At 44.3% G+C, this 21,751-nt stretch overlaps 2 protein-coding genes and 2 long non-coding RNA genes across 9 annotated transcripts; 2 read left to right on the top strand and 2 right to left on the bottom strand.

The window, feature by feature from the left end:
• The first annotated feature begins 262 nt into the window (after window positions 1–262).
• e2f5 (E2F transcription factor 5) lies at window positions 263–4,884 on the top strand. Its single transcript, XM_076148099.1, has 8 exons — window positions 263–524; window positions 1,818–1,927; window positions 2,120–2,281; window positions 2,567–2,675; window positions 2,946–3,261; window positions 3,590–3,724; window positions 4,023–4,061; window positions 4,208–4,884. The coding sequence occupies exons 1-8, from the start codon at window positions 396–398 to the stop codon at window positions 4,282–4,284; spliced, it is 1,077 nt and encodes a 358-aa protein (XP_076004214.1). The 5' UTR covers window positions 263–395; the 3' UTR covers window positions 4,285–4,884.
• A 1,286-nt stretch (window positions 4,885–6,170) lies between these two features.
• On the bottom strand, window positions 6,171–6,654 carry LOC142996970 (uncharacterized). Its single transcript, XR_012961795.1, has 2 exons — window positions 6,500–6,654; window positions 6,171–6,336 (listed from the first exon to the last, which is right to left on the bottom strand). It is a non-coding gene; the product is annotated as an uncharacterized LOC142996970 (long non-coding RNA).
• Window positions 6,655–6,843: 189 nt separating this feature from the next.
• Window positions 6,844–11,173, bottom strand: LOC142996977 (uncharacterized). The gene is made up of 8 exons (XR_012961796.1): window positions 10,982–11,173; window positions 10,708–10,843; window positions 9,706–10,533; window positions 9,432–9,567; window positions 8,321–9,146; window positions 8,047–8,182; window positions 6,998–7,761; window positions 6,844–6,859 (listed from the first exon to the last, which is right to left on the bottom strand). It is a non-coding gene; the product is annotated as an uncharacterized LOC142996977 (long non-coding RNA).
• Window positions 11,174–12,081: 908 nt separating this feature from the next.
• Window positions 12,082–21,602, top strand: myripa (myosin VIIA and Rab interacting protein a). 6 transcript variants are annotated; one of them, XM_076148062.1, is made up of 16 exons: window positions 12,082–12,373; window positions 13,139–13,286; window positions 14,553–14,774; window positions 15,030–15,166; window positions 15,945–16,025; window positions 16,137–16,234; window positions 16,407–16,490; window positions 16,580–16,714; window positions 16,930–17,062; window positions 17,164–17,729; window positions 18,014–19,849; window positions 20,022–20,207; window positions 20,300–20,461; window positions 20,670–20,768; window positions 20,850–20,910; window positions 20,991–21,602. In XM_076148062.1, the coding sequence occupies exons 2-16, from the start codon at window positions 13,177–13,179 to the stop codon at window positions 21,170–21,172; spliced, it is 4,092 nt and encodes a 1,363-aa protein (XP_076004177.1). In that variant the 5' UTR covers window positions 12,082–12,373; window positions 13,139–13,176; the 3' UTR covers window positions 21,173–21,602. The 6 variants fall into 6 exon arrangements, with proteins under 6 accessions (XP_076004177.1, XP_076004183.1, XP_076004169.1 ...); XM_076148068.1 differs by having other exon boundaries at window positions 12,082–12,392; window positions 16,410–16,490; XM_076148054.1 differs by having other exon boundaries at window positions 12,082–12,392.
• The last annotated feature ends 149 nt before the right edge of the window (window positions 21,603–21,751 follow it).

Here is a 21,751-nt window from a genome sequence, read left to right as displayed (position 1 = left end):
AAATTTGTATTGTTTTTATATTCAACAGGCAGTAAAACTTCGAAGTAAAAGCCACCATAGCGACCTCACGGACTAAAGGATTGCGATTGGCTTAACATATTTTCCTGTCGTTTTGATTGGTTGGGCAGACGACGAATTGTCGTGGGGTCAGGTGGAATCGACAGAGGGGAGGGGCAGAGCCAAGGCGGAGAGGGGAGGGGACGGCTCGAGGGTTACCACAGCAACGGGTAATCTAACGTAACGTGCGTTTATTTAAAAACCGTGCGGACGCTGACGTCGTAGCGCTAATGTGCCTTAGCGGAGTCATTGAATGGGAAGAAATGTCCTGTATTTGTAGCCAGAGTAAGATAGACAAGTGCAATTTGTAAGGCTTCCCTTTTATACGTGGAGAGAAGATGGAGTTTGAGACAACCGAGACCGTCCGCTCGACACCGAGCCGCCACGAGAAAAGTTTGGGGCTGCTCACCATGAAGTTTGTCAGTCTGCTTCAGGAGGCGAAGGATGGCGTCCTTGACTTGAAAGTGGTTAGTGGAGCGTCGAGAGCAGCTTCGGTTCAGTGATATGTGCTGGTTTTGTTTTTCGGGGAGTTGAAAGTTCCCCCAGGCAGCGGAGGTGAACAAAGGGCCACCGCTCAGGTTCGCCGGTGAGGTGCACTGGTTTGTTTTACAGGTGGACTATCCGCCATTACTCGGCTGCTTCATGTTGGAGCCAAACAACAACAACTTGCTAGCGGTTAAGAAAAGTTTAAAATGGTTCATGACAATACAACAATTAAAATGAAGGTTAGAGCTCGAGTTTGTATCGTTTCTTTCTGCTCCCTCTCCGTACAGATACCTCTGTATTAGGTACATGTTGACCAACAACCCCATGGAATACAATAGTCTGTATTTTTCAATTTAAATGGCGTTTCTTCACCATTTTGTAGGCTAGAGTTTGTGTTATTTTACTATTGTAAGTATTGAAATTGTGGCCTTCCTGTTGACATACAAAATAGGAGCAACATTACCTAACTATACCTCAGTATAATGTGATTCCAATACAAAATTACAAAAGCAAACACTACATGCAGAGTTATTGCTGTTGTGGTGTTAAACATTAAACAGATGTACCAAATTTAATGCCAAACCAGTTCATTAAACTTATATGACCCCCAAATTTGGGGACTCAACATGTGAGGCCTGGGGACCGTGTTTACACTGTCACCATGACGCTTATCTGACAGCCAAGCACCCTTTTATCTCTACAGTCTCCTTTGAATTCATGTCATCTTATCAGGGGACGCCAATTATTCCCCACGCTCCTTATCTTCTCTCAGATTATTCTCCGGCTGTAAAACACCAAATTCTGAGTAAATTGCCTTATTTTCACCTCGGAAGCTCTGACTGTATACCAACAGCTTCCTGGAGTTATTTTAGCTGTATTCTTTTGTAGAGCCACCTGAAGAATTACTTACAATTTAACCTCTTCGTCCTGGTGATGATGAGGAGTTTTCCCTCTCTTCTTGCGCGCCAAAGCTGGGTAATGTTTACACAGCAGGCTCCTCGGCCCCTTTCCCTCCTCCTTCCTCCTCTGCCATTGTATAACTCAACCTCATCTGCCAAGGGGTTTGATTTGCTGTTTGTGCTGCTTAATTTGCCAAATCCTTTTTTTTTTGGGTTTGCAGAGGTCTCTCCTTTTTTCCCCTCCCACCTCCCGCATTGTTTCCCACAGGAATTTCAGGTCTTGAAAAAACCCGAGTCGTGTCAGCTGTCATGTTGTTCTGGTGAAGTGACATTTTCAGTAACACCCTTGTTGAAAACGTTTGTCTGACTGAACAGGCTGCAGATAGCTTGGCAGTGAAGCAGAAGAGGAGGATCTATGACATCACCAATGTATTGGAAGGTGTGGGGTTGATCGAGAAGAAAGACAAGAATATAATCCAGTGGAGGTTGGAAAAATACACTCTGTTTTCTCGGCTTGTTATGTTTTTAGCTCTTCATTATTTTTAGAAACTCAAAGACAAGAATTAGAAGTAGATGTAGATGACAAACTTTCCCAACCAAATTGCCCAGATTTGCATTGATATCCATTTGCTGTCCTATACTTCTCTTCTCTCATCCTTCATCTTGCTCTTGTCCAGTGGGGAGAACACGGGCAGCCAGACGCAGGAGGCGCAGGAGCAGGTGGAGCTGCTGAAGGCCCAGATCTCTGAGCTGGAGGCCCAAGAGAGAGAGCTGGACAACCAGCTAGCTTGGCTGGAGGAGAACATCAAACACCTGAACCACGATCCAGTCTGCACTGCATATCCTTCATGGCACCTTACAGTTGATGTCATGATCAGCCTGATACTGTAGGCTTGAACCCCTTACTGTGTTGAATCCTTCAAGCTGACCTCGACCTTTAAACATAGTTTGCTTATTGAGCAGAGTAAATGCCATAAAGCGAGGATTAAAGATGTGATTGCTTTTGTGAAATTGAAGACGGGCTAATCCTGAGTCGCACTAATCTCCCAGTCTTGTGTTTCCAGTGTATTGTCTCCACTCTTCTGCTAACCAATCCAGTTTCGGTTGCCTTAACACTTCTCCACGTATAAATTTGTGACGTTTGAGGACATCTGCGACGCCTTCAGTGGAGACACTCTCCTTGCTGTGGTGGCTCCTGCCGGGACTCAGCTGGAGGTGCCGCTGCCAGAGATGGTTGGTCTCTTCTCACAGACGTGCTTGATGAAGCTGCGGCATCTTTGCTGTAACAGTGAAGACGAAGTGTGTCGTTAGCAGGCACAGACCTCAGGCAGCAGTGTGATGTAGTGATGAGGAAGATGAGTTTCAAACCTCATTTATGTTTATTTGCTTGTGACGCATGCTTTGTATTTCCTCAACAAGATGATGCAAGATGCTCCTGTATTGTCTGGTATAGAATCCTACTCTTTATGACCGTAACCTAATCTCCAGGCTGCTGCCCCCTAGGGTCAGAGTGGTCAGAAGTACCAGGTCAACCTACGCAGCCAGTCGGCCCCCATCCAGGTCATGCTCATCAACAGGGACTCTGCTTCTGCCAAACCAGTGGTCTTCTCTGTGCCGCCCACCAACGACATCTGTGCCGTGCCGACTCCTCCCAGCACCCCCGCCGGGCCGCAGACGTTCCCTTTGTCCGCGTCCTCGTACGTCTTCAACGCCACCTCTTCCTACTGCGGCCAGGATTCCCTCTGCTCCGACCACCAGGCGGCGCTGCCTGAACATGACGTGCTGACACCCTCACCCACACCTCCTGATGCACAGATGGGTATGGATGTGCTTTGCCTTAGATTGGAGGATTAGTGTGTGAATGATGGCTTTGTCTTGCTGGAGAAATGTGATTCTAGTGTGAGTTCTCCCTGTAAGCTGCAAAAATCAAACACTTTATGCCCTTTAAATTGCTTCCTGTTGTCTACACTGAACAAATTCCAGGGAAAATGCCTTGTTTTTCGCTCAAATTTGTACTTTACACTCTTATTTATACAAATTTTCTGACCATCTTTGACCAGATTTGCAGCTCAGGAATTAGAAAGTGTAAACCTGTGTGACTTTGCCTCATCTTAATGTGTCTCCTTTCCTTCCCCTCCTCCCTGCAGAGTGCGACTCTCAGTCTGCGGCGGTTCTGTTGCAGCAGATGGACGAGCCCGGTGAGGAGTTCCAGTCTGTACTGGATATGAGCAACCTGCTGAAGCTCAACACTGCTGGAGAGTACATGAAGGAGGAGAGAGAAGGTGAGAGACACGGAGGGACGAGAGTGTGAGTCCAGTTAGACTCCATGGGGTTCATTCTGTAATTGCATGCAGCAGTGGGGCCTAAGGGCAATTTAAGCTTTCTGCACATTTGTTCCACTTATGGGACTGTGGAAGCTTTCTACTCATTTCACATTTGTGTTTAGAGAAAATGGCCAAAGAATACATTTGCCTTCCTTAAAGATTTGATCCAGTTGTGGTGTTTCTGGTAAAAGCTGATGCTTCTTCATCACACTGTGGAGTAGAAACTGAAAAATGTGCCGTTTTTATTTCCCTGTAGGAGTTGTTGACCTATTTGATGAGCTAATGTCTACTGATGGTGAGCATGTCAACACCTGGCTTGAGGAAATGTGCTTGTGTTTGTTATTCAATTCTGCAATGGTTACTGAAGCTTAAAAGAATATCTGGAATGTAAATACATCACACTTTGTCTTGTATATTGAGTGTTTCTCTGTGTGCATTCAGACATGGACTACAGCTTCAACCTGGACGACCATGAGGGAGTCTGCGACCTGTTTGATGTGCAGATCCTCAACTACTGACGGCCGACTGTAGCGTTGACATTCAATCTTGGTAAAGTGCCGTTTCCTCCTCAAAAGAAGGTGGAAAGACATTTTCTTCATTTTGTGATTATTGCACAACCTCTGTATAAACAAACTCTTCCTCAAATCCATTTCCACACGCGCTCCACAACACGACACACACGCTGCATACGTGTCTGAATGAATGAGACCAGAAGATATTTATTAGGTAGGGGGAAATAAGCTAGGGTTACTAAACGGAGACATATTTAATGGTTTATATTTCTCAAACATTCCAGATGGGTGTAAACCATGACTTCGGCTTCCTTTTGCACTTTTTTTTCTGTTCTTCCGCAGCCTCGGGCTCAGTGGAGACGTGAAGACGACCATTGTGCTTTTCTGTAGTTTCACAACAAACTGGACTGTGTCAGTGTTTTGCTTTCCCTTGCTATTGTGTAGCATTGATGTGATTTCAAACAGCAACAATTCAGTATTGACTCTTTATTTTTATATTTGATACAGGGTTGATCTGGGACAGGGTGTGTGTTTGAATTGTATTTAACTTGTGAGTGTGTGGTTACATTGTGTATTTTTCCTTTGTAAATGTTTGTCACTGCCATTTGAGGCCTCTTTGTTTTTGTTTCATTCTATATAACCATAGTTGTATGTTTGAATAATTCATATTTGACTTCATTTAAGAGAAGACAGTTCTTTGTTCAAATGAGTTGAAACTGAAGCTGGTTGACTGCCTGAATCTTAATTCACCACATTTCTGATCTGTAATGTTCTGAGCCTCAGTGGGCACTTTGTGTGTTTAGAGTTTTCTTGATTGAAGAGGTAATTATTTCTTTTGGTTACATTTTGTTTTTTTGCACATTTTGAACCAAAGATTTATTTTCAATAAATACATTTCAGCTTGGATGTTTGGACCGTAGTCTACATAGAGGGGCCAGAACAGCTCCAGCAGGGACTGACAGCTCTGGAGTCACCTGATTAGTACAAAGAATTTAACTTTGTAAAACAAGGATGGAGGGAAGATTTGGCAGCTTGGTCATTTCAGTCTTTGTGTTTACAATTTTCTAAGATTGCTGACACTGCATCAAATATAATCCCTTGAATGATGGAGTGTTGTAATAAGGTTCACATTTTACTGCTGGAGCCTATATAGTTTGAAAAAGGATAGAAGTTCTTTAATTATTCAGTCTTTTACTCTGAAGGTCCCTCTGTAAAACAGCACAGGGTCATGGAGAAAATAGATGGCAACATAAAACATACAATGATACAATCCTTGCACACAAAAGACATGCAGACAAGATCAGAGACTAAAGGCTATCATCGATCCTGCTGTAAAACATTGACGTTCTGTCCAAGCAGATTTTGTTTTTAAGCTCTGTTTACAGAGGGCAGAGTACTGAGGTTAAGTTTAGAACCAAACCACTGGGACCTTTTGATCTTAATCCACCCTGATTTGGCACATTGCTCCTTTTCAAACCAGCGGCTCCCTGCTCTGCTGGCTCCCTTCCAGAGGCCAGTGGCTATAATCGGCTGCCATGTGGAATCAAGCTGCTGTGGCCGAACACAAATATTGACTTGTCTCTTGTTGTCTCAGTTCTCAGGAGTCATGTATTCTATGTAAATCAAGCTCCTTCTTGTGTTTCATTCGTCACATTCTTGTTGTGTCTCTGGCTTAACATAGAATCAGTAAAGAAATAGTGCACATTCAGCATTCGGCAAGGGAGCTAAATGTCAACGTCAAAGCTAAACGACTCCATCTTCTGGTTACTTTGTGCAACATGTTCAAAAAAAACAAAATTGTGTTAATGTGCGTTTAAGTCATTGTCGGCGTTAATTAATTACTGCGTTAGCTTTCCCAGCCCCAACTGTAACATAAACACGTAGATCACATGATAGATCACCACAGCATTTAATCGTTTCTCTCTATATGTAATACTTGGCGTTTATGTTGATGAATAAGCTCACAAATGAAATGAGCTTTGAGTCCCTCAGAGAAGATTTGATCTTGTGTTGCGTGTCTTGGGTCCTCCAGAGGTCACCACAAAAACTCCGGAAAGGCTGCAGAGAGAAAGAGATTACATTGTACTGTGTATGTTGTCCATTTCAACTGTGATTGATCTGTGATCAAGAGAGACAGATGGACAGACAGAAACAAAAGAAAGAACAACAAGAAACTTATCAAACGTGCAAAAGAGAGTGCACAACAAACTATGACACCTACAGATAGTGCCATTATTTGCTGTTTCTTTCTCAGGGTTCACACCCGAGACTGCGGAACATCCTCCCGGTCTCTTCCAACAGCTCATTGCGCGTCGTTTCCTGCTCAGCCTCAACTCCTTTACTGCTCTAATTCCTGGATTGGCCTTATTAGGCACACATGCAGGGAGGCAGTGGCTCAGTGGGTAGAGCTTCTGCTTGGGAACCGGAGGGTTGCTGGTTCGAGGCCCTGCTGAGGCGCCCCTGAGCAAGGCACCGAACCCTCAATTGCTCCCCCCTCTGCGAAGGGTGGTAATGATGTAAGTCGCTTTGGATAAAAGTGTCTGCCAAATGATCGTAATGTAATGTAATATCCTGTTTTGACCTACAACAAAACAGGAATAAGTGATGCATTTTCCAAAACAGAATGCAATCTTCCTCATCTATCCTCACTGGCTCTGTGTAATGTTTAATCCAAAAAAGAAGAAAATCATTGAGCGCAAGCTGCAGAAGATCCTCTTACCAGGTTAGGAGCCACCAGACCATCTGTTTGTAGAGCGACTGTCTCTGCATCTGGAGAAGTTAAAACATTGATGAGACAGAGCAGTTTTTATATGATTGTGATACCTACAGCTCTTTTTACACTCACTGTGAGTCCAGTGTGAGGAAAGCATGGCACACACAAACACACACACACACACACACACACACACACGTGCGCTCAAAGATCCCACGTGACATCAAGCTGCTGTGGGTGAATACAAATATTGACTTGTCTCTTATTTTGACCAAAACTATGTGTGATTCCTTTTGATTGCAGATTTATTCTTTGTATCTTATTCGATGTAAATGAGGCACCATTTATATTTCCTTTGACACATTCTTGTTGTTTGTCTCACTTCTTACTTTTCCAAGAACCACAGAACAAATACTGCACATTCAGCATAACAAGATAACTGGATCTGATTGGCTCTATTTTTTATTTTCAGGGAAGTCATAACGTGTCACATTCACAGTGTTACACAACAGCGAGAAAAGAAGCTGAATCAAGGACATTATAAAGACTGGAATTAATTATCTGATTTTAAAAAAAACAAGAGAAATGATTATGCAGGCTTTAGTGTCTGAGAAGGCAAAATTAATTAAAACTAACATATGAAACAGTAAATGCTGCCATGTGCAAATACAAAAGATTTGTCTGGGATTGTTATGATTCTAATAATACAGTTAGTGTTGAGTGTCTTGGGCCCTCCAGAGGTCGCTGTTAGGTCGCATCTCCTTACTTATCTGCAGAGAGAAAGAGATTATATTATATTATACTATGTATGTTGTCCATTTGGACTCATACTGTGATTGATCTGTGATCAAGAGAGACAGATGGACAGACAGAAATGGAAGAAAGAACAACAAGAAACTTATCAAACGTGCAAAAGAGAGTGAACCTGAAGTTCTTTTATCTACCTTTGTTGAACGCACTTATTGGAAGTCGCTTTGGATAAAAGCGTCTGCTAAATGACCGTAATGTAATGTAATGTAATGTAATGTAATGTAACAACAAACTATGACACTTACAGAAAGTGCCATTATTTGCTTTCTGAGGGTTCACTCTCGCGAGTGCGGAACATCCTCCCGATCTCTTCCGACCGCTCAGTGCTCGTCGTTTCGTGCTCAGCCTCAACTCCTTTTCTGCTCCAATTCCTGTCTTGACCTACAACAAAACAGGAATAAGTGATGCATTATTCAAAACAGAATGCAATCTTCCTCATCTATCCTCACTGGCTCTGTGTAATGTTTAATCCAAAAAAGAAGGAAATCATTGGGCGCAAGCTGCAGAAGATCCTCTTACCAAGTTAGGAGCCACCAGACCATCTGTTTGCAGAGCGACCGTCTCTGCATCTGGAGAAGTTAAAACATTGATGAGACAGAGCAGAACCAGCAGCACAGCTCTGTCCATGATGAACGAGAGAGAGAGTTTCATATGATTGTGATACCTACAGCTCTTTATACACTCACTGTGAGTCCAGTGTGAGGAAAGAGGAAGCATGGCGCACACACACACACACACACACACACACACACACACACACACACGCACACACACGTGCGCTCAAAGATCCCACGTGACATCAAGCTGCTATGGGTGAATACAAATATTGACTTGTCTCTTATTTTGACCAAAACTATGTGTGATTCCTTTTGATTGCAGATTTATTCTTTGTATCTTATTCTATGTAAATGAGGCACCATTTATATTTCCTTTGACACATTCTTGTTGTTTGTCTCACTTCTTACTTTTCCAAGAACCACAGAACAAATACTGCACATTCAGCATAACAAGATAACTGGATCTGATTGGCTCTATTTTTTATTTTCAGGGAAGTCATGACATGTCACATTCACAGTGTTACACAACAGCGAGAAAAGAAGCTGAATCAAGGACATTATAAAGACTGGAATTAATTATCTGATTTTAAAAAAACAAGAGAAATGATTATGCAGGCTTTAGTGTCTGAGAAGGCAAAATTAATTAAAACTAACATATGAAACAGTAAATGCTGCCATATGCAAATACAAAAGATTTGTCTGGGATTGTTATGATTCTAATAATACAGTTAGTGTTGAGTGTCTTGGGCCCTCCAGAGGTCGCTGTTAGGTCGCATCTCCTTACTTATCTGCAGAGAGAAAGAGATTATATTATATTATACTATGTATGTTGTCCATTTGGACTCATACTGTGATTGATCTGTGATCAAGAGAGACAGATGGACAGACAGAAATGGAAGAAAGAACAACAAGAAACTTATCAAACGTGCAAAAGAGAGTGAACCTGAAGTTCTTTTATCTACCTTTGTTGAACGCACTTATTGGAAGTCGCTTTGGATAAAAGCGTCTGCTAAATGACCGTAATGTAATGTAATGTAATGTAATGTAATGTAACAACAAACTATGACACTTACAGAAAGTGCCATTATTTGCTTTCTGAGGGTTCACTCCCGCGAGTGCAGAACATCCGCCCGGTCTCTTCCGACAGCTCAGTGCTCGTCGTTTCCTGCTCAGCCTCAACTCCTTTTCTGCTCCAATTCCTGTCTTGACCTACAACAAAACAGGAATAAGTGATGCATTATTCAAAACAGAATGCAATCTTCCTCATCTATCCTCACTGGCTCTGTGTAATGTTTAATCCAAAAAAGAAGGAAATCATTGGGCGCAAGCTGCAGAAGATCCTCTTACCAAGTTAGGAGCCACCAGACCATCTGTTTGCAGAGCGACCGTCTCTGCATCTGGAGAAGTTAAAACATTGATGAGACAGAGCAGAACCAGCAGCACAGCTCTGTCCATGATGAACGAGAGAGAGAGTTTCATATGATTGTGATACCTACAGCTCTTTATACACTCACTGTGAGTCCAGTGTGAGGAAAGAGGAAGCATGGCGCACACACACACACACACACACACACACACACACACACACACACACACACACACACGTGCGCTCAAAGATCCCACGTGACATCAAGCTGCTGTGGGTGAATACAAATATTGACTTGTCTCTTATTTTGACCAAAACTATGTGTGATTCCTTTTGATTGCAGATTTATTCTTTGTATCTTTTTCGATGTAAATGAGGCACCATTTATATTTCCTTTGACACATTCTTGTTGTTTGTCTCACTTCTTACTTTTCCAAGAACCACAGAACAAATACTGCACATTCAGCATAACAAGATAACTGGATCTGATTGGCTCTATTTTTTATTTTCAGGGAAGTCATGACATGTCACATTCACAGTGTTACACAACTGCGAGAAAAGAAGCTGAATCAAGGACATTATAAAGACTGGAATTAATTATCTGATTTTAAAAAAACAAGAGAAATGATTATGCAGGCTTTAGTGTCTGAGAAGGCAAAATTAATTAAAACTAACATATGAAACAGTAAATGCTGCCATGTGCAAATACAAAAGATTTGTCTGGGATTGTTTTGATCCTAATAATACAGTTAGTGTTGAGTGTCTTGGGCCCTCCAGAGGTCGCTGTTAGGTTGCATCTTCTTACATTACTGTAGAGAGAAAGAGATTATATTATATTATACTATGTATGTTGTCCATTTGGACTCATACTGTGATTGATCTGTGATCAAGAGAGACAGATGGACAGACAGAAATGGAAGAAAGAACAACAAGTAACTCATCAAACATACAAAAGAGAGTGAACAACAAAATATGACACTTACAGATAGTGCCATTATTTGCTTTCTGAGGGTCCATAACCCTGACCACGGAACATCCTCCCGGTCTCTTCCAACAGCTCAGTGCTCGTCGTTTCCTGCTCAGCCTCAACTCCTTTTCTGCTCCAATTCCTGTCTTGACCTACAACAAAACAGGAATAAGTGATGCATTATTCAAAACAGAATGCAATCTTCCTCATCTATCCTCACTGGCTCTGTGTAATGTTTAATCCAAAAAAGAAGGAAATCATTGGGCGCAAGCTGCAGAAGATCCTCTTACCAGGTTAGGAGCCACCAGACCATCTGTTTGCAGAGCGACCGTCTCTGCATCTGGAGAAGTTAAAACATTGATGAGACAGAGCAGAACCAGCAGCACAGCTCTGTCCATGATGAACGAGAGAGAGAGTTTCATATGATTGTGATACCTACAGCTCTTTATACACTCACTGTGAGTCCAGTGTGAGGAAAGAGGAAGCATGGCGCACACACACACACACACACACGCGCACACGTGCGCTCAAAGATCCCACGTGACATCAAGCTGCTATGGATGAATACAAATATTGACTTGTCTCTTATTTTGACCAAAACTTTGTGTGATTCTTTTTGATTGCAGATTTATTCTTTGTATCTTATTCGATGTAAATGAGGCACCATTTATATTTCCTTTGACACATTCTTGTTGTTTGTCTCACTTCTTACTTTTCCAAGAACCACAGAACAAATACTGCACATTCAGCATAACAAGATAACTGGATCTGATTGGCTCTATTTTTTATTTTCAGGGAAGTCATAACGTGTCACATTCACAGTGTTACACAACAGCGAGAAAAGAAGCTGAATCAAGGACATTATAAAGACTGGAATTAATTATCTGATTTTAAAAAAAACAAGAGAAATGATTATGCAGGCTTTAGTGTCTGAGAAGGCAAAATTAATTAAAACTAACATATGAAACAGTAAATGCTGGCATGTGCAAATACAAAAGATTTGTCTGGGATTGTTTTGCTCCTAATAATACAGTTAGTGTTGAGTGTCTTGGGCCCTCCAGAGGTCGCTGTTAGGTTGCATCTCTTTACTTAACTGCAGAGAGAGATTACATTATAGTATATTGTATTGTATTGTATTGTATTGTATTGTATTGTATTAGGTCAAGTTCACAAAACGTTTATAGAACTGTAAATAGGAAATTAAAGCTGCTGCTGCTGCTGGTATCACACCCTGTCACACTCGCATTACAGAAGTGTTTCCACATCCCATTACTACACACAATTCCAGGAATTAATGTTTGCGAATTTGAATTGATTTATACCTTTTTGATTTTCACCTTTTCACAGCTATAGCTCCTTATTAGACTTTAAATTGATTTAATGTGAACGTGATTGCATTTGTCGCGCGCAGGCCTGCAGAGGGTTCCAGCATCCGGTAGCTCAGTGTGTCCGAGCAAAGAAGGCGCGACACCAACAGTTTACCACGTCCCGGCCAGGCAACAGTCAAACTTATTCTCCTCTTGCCTAAATTTACCAGGACGCTAATTAACGAAGACTTCAACTTTTGTTGCTGTGATTATTCTTTTTGAAATAGCGCACAAGTCCCAGGAGAAGTAAACACATCACATATTTTTTTCTCCGGACTGTGATTCGACCTGCGAACGCAACCTGAGCAGAGACCGGTGAGTGCTTCACGGACTGGTGAGTACTTCAGAACCGGCTCGGTCATGCCATAACTTTGTAATTGTAATGAACAAGTTCTCTATTGTCACGTAAATCGGTAATATTCGCCCACACTATTTTATTTGTCTGCAATGTGTCTCCATGTGGACACCTACATAAGTTCTCGTTTAATTGAATCCAAAATAGGCTTGAGGCTGCAAAAGTGAAGTTTACGTTTTCCACCTTCATAGTGTCCTCGTTGAATCAAATAATTTGGTGCTAATTACGCAAACATTGGCCACAATTGTTTTGAGAGAGGGACAATTTCATCCCCAGGAATGCTAATGCGGAAAGAACCTTATCCTGATCGGTGTTAATTCGTGTGGTTTACTTGTGTAAGTAGATTATATGATGTGGAAATGAGTGTGACGCGCGAATGGAAGCTTCTGGCATAAAGAAGTGAACTATATTTGTGTCAAATGAAAAATGTCAGTGTAACCACGGACCATTTCATTTGAATGTTTGTTTCCAATTGCATGTTTAAAGTTGCAGAATAATTTAGAGGACTATTTAATTTTGCATACGAAGAGGATGTTGCACATGTGAAAAAGACAATTAATACAATAATTGCTGATATGGAACTCTATCAACCTAGACCCCTGAGGTCCTGCCTGCAGATCGTTCAGTATAATTGATCAAAACTACACACTTATAAGTGGCCTCATTCCATAAGTGTGCAACATCAATATGAATATAACGACATTAACCTGATATGTATTCTATAGGATAACGACGCTGACTGGCAGCCAAAGAGGGATCAGGGATGGGCCGCAAGCTGGATCTGTCTGGACTAACAGATGATGAGGCGCAGCATGTTCTACAGGTGGTGCAGAGGGACATGAGGTTACGCAAGAAAGAGGAGGAGCGCCTCAGGTGGGTGCTGACCTTCTGCTTCTGTCTTAGACTAACTCCCCATCATCAAAGATTCTCCAGATGTCTGGCATGATCACAACATATGTTATATATAGCGAGACATTGTAAACTTAGTTGAGGGATTGTTTTTATTATTTTAATTTTCACTCCTTGCCTCTTTATCTCACTCTCCCACTGGCACGCAAAACACTGACTAACTGCAGAATTGTTGATCTACAAATCTACAAACCTTGCACCCAATATATGAAATATACGTTAATGTTCAAACTCGGTGTGCTCAAAAATAGTAGTGTGCTTTAATATTATGACTACGATACCCATAAATGTCAGTGAAGTAGTTTGCGTTCTTGGAGGGCGGATGTACTTTGTAGCGTGTCCTCATAACAGTGGACGGAAGAGACGGCCCTTTCCTGTTCTACTCACACTCACTTCCTTCAAACTCAGCCTGCGCAGCCTTTCATGTCCAGGGACCATGTGTGTGTGAGCAGACAGAAGATGCTAATTTGGGCCATTTCAATGGAGTCCCTGGTGTGTAATGGCTAAGAGAGAGAGAGGGTGACACATAATAGTCGGAAACTATTTGTCTGTTTGCTGGACATAGGGCTACAATCAGAGGTTAAGAATAACAGGGTTATGTCATTGCTCTCTGTGAGTCTTTACTAAGGCTGTGCCTCTCTGGAGCAGCCTGTAACGGCTCAGCGGAGGGAAATACTGAAAGGAGTCACGTGATCCGTTCAAGATAACACATGGATTCTTTACACGCACACACCCAAGATAACCCTAATTGCCGATTTCCTCTGGCTTTACGAGAGTATGAGAAGAATGTCTTAATGGGCAATTTGGCTGAAGTCCCGTACCCAGTATTTTTCTCTTCCAACTCATTTTGGCAGATTTTTAAATTTGCAGGGTTTCTTGGCAAATCTCTGCCAAAGAATTGATGCAGTGACAAAGATATTTGCTAGCAGTTAATCTTGCTGCTTACAATCTGATTGGTTGATTAAAATTTCTCCATCCACCACCTTATATATATATAAATATATATATATATATAATATATATATATATATATATATATATATATATATATATAGCAGCTTTTTAATCATCATTTCCATTTCCAGGCGGAGGAGGAGGCAGAAGATCAGGGACTGTGATCCTAATGGCACTGAAAAGAGACTCTGTATAGGTTCTAGTGCTCCCTTCCTTCATCCTTTCCTCTCATCCCTCCTCTCCTCCTCCTCACCTCTCTCTCCTCCCGCCTGACAGCGAGCTGAAGCAGGAGCTGGAGGAGGAGGGCAGTCGCTGCCTCCTGCTGTCACAGCAGGGCCGCTTCAACCAGCGCTGCTGCATCCGCTGCTGCACACCCTTCACCTTCCTCCTCAACCCCAAGCGACAATGCCACGACTGCCGCTACAACGTGTGCAAGGCCTGCAGAGTCTACAACAAGCCGGCCAGAGCCTGGCTCTGCTCCGCCTGCCAGAAGAGCAGGTAAGGTCATGCAATGGCTTCAGACAGTGTGTGCAGGGGGTATAGGAGTTGTGATGGGGGTTTTTAGGGAGGCGTGTGACAGGAAGGCAGATAATAAGCCAAATACGTCACATTTACTGTTTAAATAAATCCATATACTGTATGTGGAAAATCAGTGTTTACCTGCTTCTCTCTCTCTCTCTTTCTCTCCATCTCTCTCTCTCTCTCTCTCTCTCTCTCTCTCTCTCTCTCTCTCTCTCTCTCTCTCTCTATCAGGTTGTTCAGGACACAGTCACTGGAGTGGTTCTACACTAATGTGAAGAAGCGATTCAAGAGGTTTGGCAGTGCCAAAGTGCTGAAGACTCTTTACAAGAAGCACTTGGCAGAGCACGGCACACTTTCAGAGCTCACTGGTAAACGGCTCCATTTATGAGTTGTTGCTTTTATGAACTCTTTGGATTAGGGCTGTTTTTTCTGTTTTTGAGTATGTGTACGTGTGTGTGTGTTTGCATCAGGGTGATTTTAATGGTTCCATATCTCAAAGCAGCAGATCCAGGAGAGTTTGAAAGTGTGTGAAATAGGATTAAGCTCTGATCTCGTATAACTTCAGCAGATTCCACTGACTGCTGCCTGGCTCACACTGTTTGTCTTTTATCATCACTCAGCAGGACGTCACAAAGTCTACATTTAGTTTGGCAAAAAAAACACATATTAAACATCATGAACGTGTTAGAAGTGATTGTTTCATTTAAATACAAACAGAGTTTATCTCTAGGTCTTTGACAGTGGAAACATTATGTATTTTGTGTCGTATCTAGTAGCCTACATATAAGTTGGATTAAGTCCTACGTTTGCCTCTTATATGACTGGAATGACCTTGTTACTCCACCGCTGTAATACCACACATGAGGCTACTTATATAAACACAAATGACTGCATTGTTGCACAAATATTCACAGTGCATGATGTGAAAAGTGCTCAGAGTTGGCAGGTGAAACTTTTGTGCCTACGGTTGCTTAGTCACCGCTTTAAGTGTACAGCACCTCAAACCACATACTGTGTCATACATGAACGTGTGTGTGTGTGTGTGTGTGTGTGTGTGTGTGTGTGTGTGTGTGTGTGTGGGTGGGTGTGTGTGTGTGTGTGTGTGTGTGTGTGTGTGTGTGTGTGTGTGTGTGTGCTCACATGCAGAGGGCAGCACCTATGAGGACAGCATCTGCAATGAGGACAGCGTGTGTGAGAGCGACTCCAGCTTCTACAGACACAGTGAAGGTACAGAGATGTAAACGTCTTTGATTGGAGGTTATCTGAAGGATTGTAGCACAGTCTGAGGTCACAAAGGTTCAGGTTAATTCCAAAGGTGAATGTTGGTGTTGTGTTCAGAGCACAGCATGGCAGAGACGCTCAGCGTGGCCGTGCGTGTGGCAGAGGAGGCCATCGATGAAGCCATTTCCAAGGCCGAAGTTGATGCTTCCCGGCAGGTTATTGATATTCCTCCCGTCTCAGAAATTCTTTACAACTTTATTTACGGGCTCCTTATCGACCCTGCCCTTGTAAACCTGCTCTCTAAACTCTTTTGGCTTCATTGTCTTCTAGAGTGTGTGTGGCTCTAAACAGATTACCCATCTGTGTGTGTGTTTGTTTGTTGTTTAGCAGGGGAAGCAGAATGAAGCTCTCTATCTGCGGGAGCACAGGGAGGAGCTCATCCATGAACTGACCAAAACTATTGTGGAAAAAGTATGACATCATGGTTACATGTACTGATGCTGAGGTGTTTTTATGGTATGTTGTGATGCACGTTGTGATCCTTCCGCTGTGTGTGTCAGATCATCGGCAGGAGGAAGACCTTGGCTGAGATGAAGGCAGAGAGCGAGCAGGACTGGCCAGGGGAACGCGACGCTGATCTTTATCAGGCGGCGAGCCGAGCCGGTGCTTCCCTGAAACGGCAGCCTGGCCTCTGGGTAAAGAACAAAGCACAGTCACAGTGGCTTACATTTCTATGCAGTATAAATGAGCCTGATGTGTTCAGTAGAAACAAGGACACGCTGCATCTGTTGACATCTGTTTGTGTGAGTGTGTTGAAATGCTGACCTCTGCTGGTTGCCTTCCTAAAATATTTTTTTCCATTTTTTTTGCTTGAGTAATGACCAGTCATGTTTCCTTATCGTGTCTCCAGAGGTCACAATCTGCTTTCTCCATAATGGACAATGACCGTCCAGATGTGACACAAGACCCTGTACAGGCCCCACAGAAGGAAGCCGTGATGTCTCCTGTGTCCACGTGGAAGAGTGTAGATCGGCTGGACTCTAGTGAGATCCTGGTGCTCAAGACTATACATTGAAATAATTGTTTCTGTGTTTGCTGCATGTGTTGTTCCTGTTTGTCTTCTATCACTCATGTCTGTCCTCAGTGCTCAAGAGTCCAGATGGGAACTGGATCGCCCTGCAGAGTGCCAAGCTGTCGCGTCCCGGTCTGCTGACCCAGAGGAAGAGCCTGGTCTACAGCGCCCTGGAGAGAGAGTCCGGCGTGATCTCTGCCTACGAGGGCATGGACTCGGACTACGAAGCCAAGCCCGACAGCACTTGGGGAGCCGTCCTGCAGGAGATCCACAGGAAAATGACGGACTCCAACCTCAGCCTGCAGGACACCCAGGACATCCACAGCCAACAAAACAGGATTCCTGCACCATGGGGGGGCCGCAGAGGCAGCAGGGATCCGTTTTCAGACTCAGAGGACAACATGAAGTCCAATAAATCTCTACTGGCTCTATTAAAGAGGAAGGTGCCCCCAGAGCTCCGACGCCCTTCATCATCCCGTAGGACCAGTATCATTGACGTGAACTTTAATGTGGACGGAGAGGAAGAGGAGCAGAGCCCAGCTGCAGACCTGAAGCCACAGAAAAGGAGGTCACGGAAGAAAAGGAGGAGTAGAAAGGAGTCAGCGTCTTCCTCTGGGCTGGTAAGAGGAAGGAGCCAGGTGGGGGTCGGATAAAGGATTTGATTTTTCACTTCTCACATCATGTAACACTCATAATGTGAAGTAGCTCAGACAGAAGCTTCATTTTACAAGGGGATATTATAGCAAACACGGTTCTATTGTGGTGAGACAGTTGAAATTGTTGCCAAATATGTTATAAATTACAAGAATGTCAGTGAGTGCAGATGTAATTTTAACAAAAATCTATTTCATCACTTTAACACATCAAGAGAATGATGTCATGTATCTAATCATCTATTTCTCAATATTTCTTAACCTCACAGGATTACAAGAAGCCTCTGCACTTACTGGTGAACAAGTGCAGCAGGGAAACAGGCTGCCAATCACTGCAGGCATCTGACCCCATGACCCCTGACACGCTGACCTCAGGAGCCTCCACGCCTGAACCTTTGGACCTGGAGAGTGACATCAGCGGGGGAGGAGCCACACAAACACACACACGGGAACAGCTGGCAAGGCAACGGAGCGTTTCCAACGTCAGTAGGGAAGATGAGTCGGACGGAGTGAGAGACAGTGATGGACAGAGGGAGGAGATGAGGCAAGGAAGCAAGGAGAGCGATGAGGAGGAGGATGAAGGAAGAGATGGAGGAGAGAAGACAGACGAGGAAGGGCTTAACGAGGAGATGAAAACAAATCTGTACAGGCTCATCGCACAGTCCAGAGTTGTGTACTTCTCTACGGCGGACGAGCTGAACAGGCTGGCTCAGAGCGAGGAAGAGTGGGAGGGAGAAGAGGAGGAGTGGAGGGAGGGAAAGACAGAGGCGCTCACTTACAAACTCTGTCAGCTAGAAAAAGAAGTCGGGGCCGACCAGTTCTCATCCACAGACGATGAGCTGGACAGAGTGGGCATCAGCAGCGGCGAGAGGAAGACGGGAGAGGAGGAAGAGGAGGAAGAGGAGGGAGAGGAGCTGGCTGCGAAAGTGTGCAGATTGGCTGTTCAAGTCAACGCCGCTCAGTTTTCGTCCACAGAGGATGAGCTGGACAGAGCGGGCAGAGGCGAAGGGGAGGAAGATGACGAGAGAGCCGAAGAGGCGGAGGAAGATGAAGTGGATGATGAGACGCTGTGGAAACTGCAGGCGGAGAAAGCGGTCCAGGCGGCTCAGGTGAGAGACTTGGCCAGTTTAGTCAGCGCCAGTCAGTTCTCCTCCACCGAAGATGAGCTGGACAGAGTGGGAGAGAACGAGGAAGAAGAGGAGGAGACAGAGGTGAAGGACCGCACTGTTAAGATGGAGGAGCTGTGGTTTGTCAAGATAAAGAGGCAAGAAGAGGAGATGGAGGATGCGGAGAGGAGAGGGAGCATCGACGACATTGATGTGGAAATGTTTGACTTGAGGGGTGAATTGGAGGAGAGAGAGAAAGCTGCAGACGCCGGCGAGGAAGGAAACAAAACGAGGAGGGAAGAGAAAGTCAGAGCAACAACTGCAGAGTATCTGATGAAGAGTCAGATGGCCGAGGATCATTTAGGACAGAGGGAAGCTTTGAAAGAGACTTTGGAGAGGAGAAGAGGAGAGGAAGAAAGACGGGAGCGAGGGAGAGCGGGGGACAGAAGTGAGATGGGGGAAGGAGAGAATCGGCCTGAGGTGAAGCGGTCAGAAGAGGAAGGCGAAGGAAGCAAAGAGCAGCCCTTGGAAACGACAGCAGGCAGCGATGAAGAAGGTTTGGAATTTGACCGGGTAATCAGCAGCATGTTGATGATGTCTCTGGACCAAACCATGATGGAGGGAGGGAAAAGAGAGCAAGAGAGAGATGAAGAAAAGGTTTTTGAGACACGGAGCAGAAAGACATCAGAGCAAGCAGAAGAGTTTGGACAGACAGGAAATGGAACTGAGCCGGCTGGAAGAAGGATCTATAGAAACCAGAAAATTGGAGATGGGCAGCAGGGAAAAGAAACGGCACCAGAGGAGACGAGCGGAGGAGAGGAAACAGAGGAGGAGAGAGGAGGAAAAATGGAGACGGAGAGGCAGGGAGGTGCGAGAGAGGAGGAAGGATACAAAAGGAACAAAACAGACCGAGGAACCAAAGAAGGAGAGGCAGAGGACACGGAGCAGAGCGTCCACTGTCCTCAGGAGGCTTTACTGTCCCCAGAGGAGATCCAACATGTGAGGACCACAACACACACACTCGCTCAAATGCAACACGTGATCAGAAGCCCAGTTAGGATTTCCCAGCAGCGGTAAACGCAGCTGTTGTCAAACCTTTTGTGTGTGTGTGTGTGTGCGTGCGTGCGTGCGTGCGTGTGTGTGTGCGTGTGTGTGTGTGTGTGTGTTGTAGAGGTACTCAGCCGTGTCTCTGTGCAGCATCACCACAGAGATGCTGAAGGTCCTTAATGCCACAGAGGAGCTGCTGCAGGGAGCGGAGGACGGGGGACACGGCAGGTCCACGCCATCCGTCCCCTCGCTACCCCCCGACGCCGACCCCAAGAAGCTGGACCAGCAGTTCTCCAGACTGGAAGAGAACGTGAGACCTTGAGCTTGAGAAACTGGAGCTCAGTTTTCAGCTCCAGGTTTTGGGAAAGTTTGGAAGGAAAGTGATGGCGTATGTTTCTGCAGGTGTACGTGGCGGCGGGCGCGGTGTACGGCCTGGAGGCGGAGCTGAGCGAACTGGACGACTGCGCCAGGAGCGTCAGCGCGGCCACGTCGGACATGGAGCTGTCTTTCCTGGAGGAGCGGGTGGTGTCGGCCGCAACCAAGGTCCAACATTCAGAGCTCCAGGTGAGGCAGAGCAGCAACTGTAGAATACGCAATACGCCTGATGAAGACGCTACAATTATAAACCTAATATGGAAGGGGCAGTTTGGACATGATGCAGGTCAAAGGGCAACATAAAACAAAAAAAAAATTGGGTTTGGTAGTCAGTTTTACTTTTCCTTCTTTAATTATTCATTCATGTCGCAATGTGTTTCCTTTTGTTTGTGGGCAGATAAGCGACATCTCGGTGAGAATTGCCGCCTTGAAGAACGCCGGCCTCAACGTGGACACGCAGCCTCGCTTCTCTAAGCCCAGGAGAACACCAGCTCTGGTACGCCCCCCTGTGGACATTATCACACACCTCACCCTAGAATAAGAAAGACTCGTGTTCACCTGCTCGTGCTTCTTTCAGCCAATCACAATAGGCGGTACGAGACAGCTGAGGAGGCGATTACCTGCACCACCAGCGAAAGGTAAGAAACACACACACATGTATCCCCATCTATCATATTCAAAAGCCCTAATAACTGAAGACAAAAGAATGATTGCAAAGGTTTCTGTCCACTTTTATATCAGAAGACAAAGAGACTCCAGTCATCCACTGAAGACCTCAGCAGCGTCTCTGTCCACAGCAGTGCCTTGACCTGCGACCCTGCAGCCTGCAGCCCCATTTGCCTTAATGTCACACTCGACTTAACACACCTCAAATACGACAGGACACAAGTACACCTGTGATGTGTTTAAGTGCTGGTTTAGTGAAGGCAAAGTGCTAAAATCAAATAAATGATTTGTACAATATTTAAATAATAATAATGGGTTTTATAGAAACATTAGTATTGTCGTCCACATTACTGGATTAATCTGGCAACACTGTTTACCATATTTTATACAGCGATAACCAGGTTTAAGTTAACATACATGGGAAAATGTTAATGTTAATGCTCGTAAAATGTCACAAATCTGTAGTGAAGGCGAGATGAAGCTTCATGAAGGATTGAAGCTTTCCATCCAATTGTTTCACTCATGGGCCGAAGCTTCACGGTGCTTCATTTGCTCTACTGTGCCATCAAGTGGACAATAAATGTAAAACAGTCAGCGTGATTATAATGACGCGATGGCTTTGGTGTGTGAAGCTTTGAATTGAATAAATCAGGAGTGGGTCTGACTTGGGCCTTTCTTTGTTGAATTGATATATTCTCCCTGTGTCTGTGTGGGTGTGTGTGTGTGGGTTTCCTCTGGGAACTCTGCTCTGCTCCCTCTCAAGACATGCAGATTAGTTGAATTGGAAACTCTGGATTGCCTGTAGGTGTGATT

Source organism: Genypterus blacodes, unplaced genomic scaffold (assembly GCF_046128005.1).
Source record: "Genypterus blacodes isolate CSIRO-AG114 ecotype Tasmania unplaced genomic scaffold, CSIRO-AGI_Gbla_v1 ptg000005l_1, whole genome shotgun sequence".
Lineage (NCBI taxonomy): Eukaryota > Metazoa > Chordata > Actinopteri > Ophidiiformes > Ophidiidae > Genypterus > Genypterus blacodes.
The sequence above is the reverse complement of the archived record's forward strand: the minus strand, read 5'-3'. Positions and strand labels throughout refer to the sequence as shown.